We start from the raw sequence: 9,032 nt of genomic DNA on the forward strand, positions 1-9,032 counted from the left end.
ACAGACATTTATGTTCATATGAAATATTATCCAAATGGTGTGTAAACTTTTGAACAAAATACTGGCGACATCTCTCGGTGTAATTAGAACGCGTCTCTAGACGCGTCTTTTTGTTCAATCCACCCCATCGACATCTCTATATCGAGCTGCAGTAAACGTCAGCGACAGCATATCCTGGGCTCAAAATTTGACAGCGGGCCCAAATCAGACTGCTGGCAGTTGCGTGAAACGCAGTGCTGAATTGCTATCTCATTTTCGCACACACGAGATGTTGGCGGCGAGAACATGGTTGTCTGCCATTGGCTTGGTTCAATCGTTCAATGAGAAAAATCCTGCGGAGTTGGCATCCTTGTTTATACCAGTTGTGCAGCTTTTCTGTTTGTTCTTTTGCTTTGTGCAACAATCTCGCGATAATCAAACAAAAGGTAGAAAAGGACCAGGACGTCAGAATATGCTAACAGCTTCCAAAATTGTGAATCTACATCGTAATTACCAGAAAATTTGATTATTGCTAGCGAGAACTTGTGCTCTACTGCCTGGGCATAATGGTTACGATTGTGCCATCGCGATTTGCCGGTCTCCGAATCGAGGATGACGATGAAGAGTGCCCGAAACCGAAACAAAACCAGAAAGCTCCCGCGAATCAAAAGTCTACCGCCGGCAGTAGCAGCGGTAGCAGTTCAACCAAGCAGGGTGGTAATCACCAACATCAAAAAAAGAAACCGGTAAGTTAGCTTTTTGTTTCTATTTGGATAAAATTCGCTAAACTCTGATTTTACAGAAAAAACCTAAAAAGTCTTCCAACGATGGTGCACAAAACGAGCAGTGGTCAAAATGGCAACAAAAGGACACCGAAATAGTGGAAAGTCACTACGAAAAAGATCTGGAACAAGCTCTGATGCTGTCCAAGCTTGAATTCGAAGCAAATAAAACAAAAATTTTACAAGCAGAACGGGAGGCCAAGCAATCTGCAAAACCGAAAAAATCACGTCCATTGTCGCTGCAACAGTTTCAGTCGAAAATTGATAAAGATTCCGCAGAAAAAGAGACGGAAAGGCAACGCGAACTTGCCGAGGCTGCTGACAACAAGAAGTTTACCTTCTTCGAACAAATTGACCGAGAAACGAAGCAAACTATACAAAAGGAGCAGTACAAATCTTTGGTTTCCAACCGTGCGTACAATTTCTCGGAAGGTGCCGTTGCCGATGAAAATAAGGAACCGCCCGATTCGCCAGCGGAAGAAAGCAGCGAGTTGGAGAAGCTCAAAGCGGAAAACGCTACCCTCAGGGCAGAGTTAGATTTAGCCACGACAAGACTGAAGAAAGCTTGTTCGATGCTTAAGGCTGGCGAGATGAAGGACAAAGCTGCCCTGCTGATCGAAATCGCACAGCTCAAAAAAGTTCATGAAGAAATGGCCAAAGAAATGACCGCGTTGAGCGCCGAGCTACAGCAGGAAAAGTCCAAAGCCGGTAGCGCTAACCACGAACGGGGTGGCAAGGAGCGAGCAGGCGGTAAGAAATCCGTTCGATTCGATGCGTCCACGGAGCTGCACAATGGAAGGGATGCATGAGTAGGGTGAAAAGAGTTGACGAGAGATGTTGCACACCGATGTTCCTTTCAGTTGATTTTGACTTGTACGATTGGGATTAATAACCAGATCTCGTGATATATCCATGATTTTTTTAAACAACTAGTAATAGTAATGGCCGTGCAAGTGAAAATAAGTAAAGTAATAAAAATGTATGACTGATTCTAAATTGGATTACTAAGTTGTTTTAAGAACAATAAATCTTTTACACATACGAGTGTGATAATCTAACCGTAAAATCAAAACAGGCTTAAAACGAAATTATATAAAGTAAGTAATTAGACGAATCGAAATGCCACATCTGGATAAAGCAGTGTAAGTTATTTTCTGTAAAAAGTATAAAATTTTGTCGATTTAAAGAACCCGTCAACCGACCGACGGCTAGAGCGTCATTAATCATTTTTAATTGATTTAAATTGGTCACTGGATCCCTGTCCACGGCATGCTTCGTTAAGATTAATTGAGTAAAATCATCCCTCCTGCGTCCTGCCACAGTGAGCGGGGAAAGCATTTATGGTGCAATTTTTCCACCCCACCACGTGAGAAGCAGGCCATTTTTGCAATCACAACGACTACACTAGCAAGCAGGCAGGTGGAAAGCCGGGCAAGCGTTTTTTCACAGTTCACTAGATGGCAATGAAGCGCTCTGCAGCGGAGAGCAGTTTTTTCCTCTGCTGTCGATAAATTTATTGAATTCAGTTGGAGAAGAAAAACCAACAGAATTGCTGACTATACCTACCTGGTTCGTAAACGTGAGGACGTTAGGTGACATACCGATATAGCACGCCAGTGAGAAATTCGAACAAAAACTTCGATGGTTAATTTACCAGAAAAGTTGCAACGTTTCAACAGACGGATAGAGAAACCCGTAACGATGCAAATGTGTATCGGGTATTGACAGTCGTTTTAGAGCATTCCATTTTTTTTTATAAAATCAAGCCAACTAGGTACGTGTAAGCACAAATTTTAAAGAACAATGTATGGAAGATTTTTGTTCAAAAACAGTTGAAAAACTTACGTAATCTATTTTAATGCCGGGCCTGATTCCGATCTTTCAACCTCTTGATATATTGGTGAAAGCAAGAGACACTATGCGTTTTCCTGGTTAATAAACAAAGCTAAGGTCCAATTAAAGTCCAATTTTAAATCCATTCAAATTTAATTGAAGCCCAATTTCAAGCTCGAATTCCAATCCAATTTCCAATTCAAATTGAAGTAAAACTTTGAGAGGGAATTAATCTTCATTTAAAGTCCACTTTTATATCAAATTTCTTGTTCAATTTCAACGCTGATTGCCACTTTCAAGTTCAACTGAAGTTCAACTTAAACTTTCTTGTCCAATTTCATGTTCAACGATCTGGTTGGAGTCCAATTTCACGTTCGACTTAATTCCGTTATCCACTTTTGACTTTTGAAAATAAAATTTTGACTTGACTTCTGATTTACAACTGAATTCTTTTAATTTTTTTACGACAGACACGTATTTTGCCTACGACTTGTAGGCTTCATCAGTGTCTGGTGGTACAAAAAGATAGGAGGTTTTGTGCCTACTGGTGAAGGATCGTGAAAGCTGTTCCTCTCTAGCGGATTTATCCTTCTCGAAAAAAATAAAGAAAGAAATTAACAACGTCTGGTAGACGTTGGGGTATTTTGGGACATGACCGAAACCTTGCCCAGCTTGGTCTCTCTACTGCAGCTCCCTAACCAGATCTAGGTTCCACCTCCGGGCCTGGACGCTAGTATTGTCTCGAAGCACCCGCCACACAGTGGGACGAATTCAAAAGAAGACGGACATCTATATTTGTGCCGAAACTACTAAAGATATCAACTTACTGTCTTCTGCGATGTTTCTTCGATTTCTGAGAACTTTCTAATAGTATTGGTATTATTGGGATTAAGGGTATAACACAACAGACAGAAAAAATAACTTTTTAGTTTCAAGCTTACCGTCATCGATTGGTAAGAAACATTTGTAGGTAATATTGTTTTGAACAACTTCACTGAAGACAGAAAGTAGCTATCTCTTCAGGGGAAAAATATTACGGAGCGAAACTTGCGGGTACCCCCTAATATTAGTTTTTTTCACATAGCTCTTTTATTTCAACTCTTATAAGCATGATATGTTCTGCAAAGTTACAGACAGCGCAAATTTGCAAATTTTTGTAAAATATGTGGAAACTCTACAATTGTCGGTTTTCAACTTGTTTAAATTTCTTGCTTTTTTAGTGCAAGTTTTAAACCGGGATTTCTTGTGCAGTAGCACAATGTAGCAGCTGACTTATAATGTTTTTGCAACATTCACTCTTCATGTGTAAGAATCTGTATAAATGACTGTGGGATCTCATGGGCCATATGAGTAAACTGCATTTAAGTTTTTCAGTTTTGAAGATTTAACCCTTCAACGAGAAAGACCGCCTGTGAACCTAGATCCCTAGAGCAACATATGAAATTTGTTTTGAATGAACAATATAAAAAGTTCGTTTACAACAGAATACTTGACATTTTGAAAACAAGATTACAACATTCTGATCATGCATTCAAGAGTTAACATCTTTAAAACCAAGAATTCATGAGAATTGTAAAAAGATTATTCCCTCATTTTCACTTTTAAAGAAAAGATCATTTAGAACAATTTAATCAACCTCAACATTTTTGTGAGCTATTCATATGGTTTATTTAAATTGTGTAATGCATTTGATTTGAAAATCAGAGGGGTTGTGTACAAGACACGACCGCATATATAGGTGACGCAGGACTACGTAAGTCTCTTTGTAGTGATAGTACCATGTATCCATGCTTGTAATCATTCGATTCTTCATGTATACATGCTATATGCAACATATATACATGCTACATGCGTTGTATGTAACATTTATCAAAGTAGTAATATTGCATACGTTCAATTCTCAAAAGATTGTGCATTTGAAAACAATTTAACAAAATCAGGAACACAAACTGTTGCTTTCCTGCTACCTTATTGAAATTAAAGATTGTTTTTATTATCCATGGTTTCCCACGTTGAAGGAATTTTACCAATTCAATCCTATTTTATCAACAGCACATCTTTTCACTACACTTCTAATGAAACGGCAAGCATGCGTATTCATACAGAGTCGTGTTATAATCGAACACTACAGCTGTAGCACATTTTTCCAACACAGATATCAAATTCGCAGTAAAGAATTTGCGATCTGTTGGGTGGGACAATGAACTTGTGTCGTTTTTTCTGGCACATTTCCCTAACACAGACATTAAATTGGACTTTAATCGCGTTTGTAAGAAATCTGTTGGCACAAGGGGGCTTTGTCACTCTCTCTTCTCTGGCGTACTTCCCAAGCAAGGACATCAAAATGGTCTAGGTTTAATCGCGGTGTTAAGAAATCTTGTTGAAATGGGGAAACTTTGTCACTTGTTTTGGCTTACTTCCCAAGCACATATATCAAATTGGTGTAGGTTTGGATCACCGTAAAGAATCTTCCAACAAATCACGAAGCTAGAATTCTGGTAAAACATAGGTTCATTATTTTCAATTTTTCAATAGTTCAGCATCCAGAATCCATACTTTTCTTCATTTGAGTCAATTCTTAGAAGATTTTCCGATCGATTGGTGTAAGAATATTGAAAATCGATCGGAAAACCGCTGAGCTATTAGCGCTCAAAACCTTTCATTTTTCGTGACGCTCGCATTTTTCGATTTTTTGGAATGACACCCTATCCAGATATGCCATATTTTCTAAAAAAATATCTGCAACTGCTCGAAAACCGAAAAAGTCGAGCAGTTTTCCGGCTACTCGAATTTTCTGATTTAAAAATAATCTGCGAAAATCTGTACACTTTTTTAGGAAGTCTGTGAAAGTTTAAAGAGCTTTGAACAAAAATCTGCTCCAAAACAATAAAAGTCAGAAAAACTGCAAATATCTGCAAATTTATAATGATCTGCAAGACCGTTCCAAAAATCTGGAATTTGCAGACAAATCTGCAAATCTGATATCCCTGACCCTATCTCAAAACTTGCCGTAAGACGTAGTACTACGTCAAAAAATATTTAGATATACCGTTGGAGACATGAGAGTCGTGGAAAAAGGTTATTAGCTCGAACGTACGTTTTTTTCGATATTACCTGCTAAAGAGTCAAAGTAAATATTACCTACCTAACAAGCCAGTTGTCGCCTGTTCGAATCTCGACAGGAAGATGCTGCGATAGGATCGCAGCACTATCCCTACAATTAACCTGAATTCCTACAACTGGCGTGAAGTCTGTCGTTATAAAAAACTAAGGGCCAAGTTTCGAAAATAGCAGCCTAGGTTTTATTTTACTTTTCACTTTGGTTATGGCATTCGTGCCTTAATTTGCTTTTATGTTTAAATGTATCTAAGACATGTTTAGTAAAAGAAATCAACTAATTTAAGGTAAAAACATTATAAGTCAGCTGCTACATTCTGCTACTACTCAAAAATATCCCCTTAAAGTTTGCAGTAAAAAAAGCAAACAATTTAAACAACTTGAAAACCAGCAATTGTAGAGTTTCCACACATTCTACAAAAATATGCAAATTAGCATTGTCAACAACTTTGCAGAACATTTCATGTTTATAAGAGTAGAAATAAAAGAGCTATGTGAAAAAAAACTAATATTAAGGGGATACCCGCAAGTTTCGCTCAGTAACTTTTTTCCCTTAAGAGATAGACAGTTTCTGTCTTCAGTGAAGTTGCTCAACATAATATTATCTACAAATGTTTCTTACCAATCGAAGACATTAAGTTTGAAACTAAAAAGTTATTTTTTCTATCTATTGTGTTATCCCCTTAATCTTAAATTTTCCAATACTATAAAAAAGTTTTTATAAAGCGATGAAACTTTGCGAAAGACATTAAGGTGATACATTTAAAAGTTTCGTCACAAATATCGATGTCCGTCTTCTTTTTAAACCGTCCCACTGTGCGCCAGTGCCCTTATCGAGACCAGGCTTCATTCTCGGCCTTTAGCTCAGTAGATGCTTCTTTGACTGCAGTGCCTTAACTAAACAGAATTCGAAAAAGTAGTGTATACGGCAATTGTAGAGCTAATTATTATCTACATTATTGTTGAAGAAAGTATAGTTCTATTTTTTGAATTGACGGCGCTATGCGATTCCTACCCCGTTGGTAGCCAACTGAGCTCTCTTTTTGCTGTCAACGGGGTAAATACAAAAGATAGAACTAAACTTTCTTCAACAATATTGTAGATAATACTTAACTCTACAATTGCCTTTTACACTACTTTTTCAAATTCTGTTTCGTTGAGGCGCTGCAGTTAAATGAGCATCTACTGAGCAAAAAACTGAAAATGAAGCCTGATCGAGACGGAAGAGCTTGTTAAACCTATTTTGGAGGTTATTTTGCCCTCAAACACAAGCCCTGTAAGATCACAGAACCGAAGAGGAAATTCAAACAACGCGACAATCAAAAAGTATTACCATTAGAGCAAAATGAGCAGAACGCACGCTTCTTTTCGCTGCTCTATGCTTTCGTGTGATTTTGCGGGAAAAGTTTCTCTCTACCACCATGTTTGCTAGAATCTATAGAATTGTAGGATGTACGAACTTAAGTCTCCCAGTTGGCTTCGAGGTATGACGCTGGTCTAATAAACCAGTCGTCGTATGTTCGAATCTCAACTGGGAGAGGCTATTAGAGTCAATAGGATCGTAGTAACTGGCCCTGCAATTGTCCTGCACTCTAACAGTTGACTGCGAAGTCTGTCGTATAAAAACAGAAGGTCAAGTTTCGATAACGGAATGTAGCACTTAGGTTGAATAAATAAATAAATAAATAAATAGTCTAATTCTAACACAACATAAAATTCGAAGGAACACTGATTTAAAAAACGCGGAGCGCCAAATCGGGTCTTCGCCAAAGCCACCATAATAGGCCGTATGAATAAAAGAATTAGAGGATTATTAGTTATATGGCCTAATGTCACACTACGGTTCTGGAACCAGGTCTAGAATCTGGATTCAAATTCTGATAAAAATGTGGTCCAGAATCTGGTCTTGGTCCAGAATGAGGTTCAAATTCTTGTCACACGTCTGATCCAAAATCTGATCAAAAACGTGGTCCAAAATATTAGTCAAATTTAGGTTCATAAACCTGGTTCAAATTTGATACAAATATGGTTCAAAATCTGGAATCTGATGGACGTCTACCATCTGGTTAAGGACCACAATCTGGTCCAAAATACGCTCAAAATCTAATCGAAAATGTAGTCTAAAATCTGGTTCAAAATTTAGTTCAAATCTGTTCCAAAATTTGTTACAAAGTCTAGAACGAAATTTGAAAAAAAAAAAAATCTGATTCGCTATCTAAAATACGATCCAGGTCCAGAATCTGCCTCAAACCCTGATCCAAAATCTGGTCTTCTTCTTCTTCAGCAGCATAGAGCCGGGGTGGCTCGTGTTGTTTCAAGCACTCGTCTCCACTCAACTCGGTCTTGGGCCACTCGTCGCCAATTTCCTAGTCGTCTCAGAAGTCGCAAATCGCTTTCGACCTGGTCGAACCATCGTGCACGTTGCCCCCCCCCCTGTTCCTGGTGCCGGTGGGGTTGTTGAAGAGGACTATTTTCGCCGCACTATCGTCCGGCATCCTTACGACGTGTCCGGCCCACCGTAGCCTGCTAACTTTCGCTAGATGTACGATGGGAGTCTCCCCAAGCAGTGCCTGCAGCTCGTGATTCATACGCCTCCGCCATTCTCCGCTTTCAGTTTGTACTCCGCCAAATATCGTCCGCAGCACTTTCCGCTCAAACACGGCAAGGGCGCGTATGTCCTCCGTAAGCAGCGTCACGGCTTCAAGTCCATATAGAACTACAAAACTACCGTTTTGTACATTGTTAGCTTCGTACGGCGGCGTATGCTTCCTGATCGTAGCGTTCTACGAAGGGCAAAGTAGGCCCGATTTCCCGCTTGGATGCGCCGCTGGATCTCCTTACTAGTGTTGTTGTCCGCGGTCACCAGCGATCCCAAATACACGAACTCCTCTACCACTTCTAGTTCGTCACCGTCAACGGTTACCGTCCGTGGGAGGCGCGCATTTGTTTCCTTTGAGCCACTTCCTTTCATGTATTTGGTCTTCGACGCATTTATTTTTAGCCCAATTCTCCTAGACTCCGCTTTCAGTCTGGCGTAGATTGCCTCCGCCGTCGCAAAGTTCCTGGCAATGATATCGAAGTCATCTGCAAAGCCTAGAAGTTGGCTACTCTTGGTAAAAATCGTGCCTCTCGTTTCGATGCTCGCTCGTCGGATCACCCCCTCAAGAGCTATATTGAACAGCATGCAGGATAGACCGTCACCTTGTCTCAACCCTCGTCGCGTCTCGAAGGGACTCGATCACCCTTTTTGTAGATGGGACAAACCACTCCTTCCATCCATTCCTCCGGTAGCTTTTCCTCCTCCCAAATTCTCGAAATAAC

At 39.7% G+C, this 9,032-nt stretch overlaps 1 protein-coding gene across 1 annotated transcript; it reads left to right on the forward strand.

Annotated features, from left to right (window-relative positions):
* The first annotated feature begins 472 nt into the window (after positions 1-472).
* LOC128743589 (G kinase-anchoring protein 1-A-like) lies at positions 473-1,743 on the forward strand. The gene is made up of 2 exons (XM_053840191.1): positions 473-725; positions 782-1,743. Exons 1-2 carry the CDS (start codon positions 546-548, stop codon positions 1,568-1,570), a joined length of 969 nt encoding a protein of 322 aa, XP_053696166.1. The 5' UTR covers positions 473-545; the 3' UTR covers positions 1,571-1,743.
* Positions 1,744-9,032: the final 7,289 nt, after the last annotated feature.

This window comes from Sabethes cyaneus, chromosome 3, assembly GCF_943734655.1.
Source record: "Sabethes cyaneus chromosome 3, idSabCyanKW18_F2, whole genome shotgun sequence".
Taxonomy (NCBI): Eukaryota; Metazoa; Arthropoda; class Insecta; order Diptera; family Culicidae; genus Sabethes; species Sabethes cyaneus.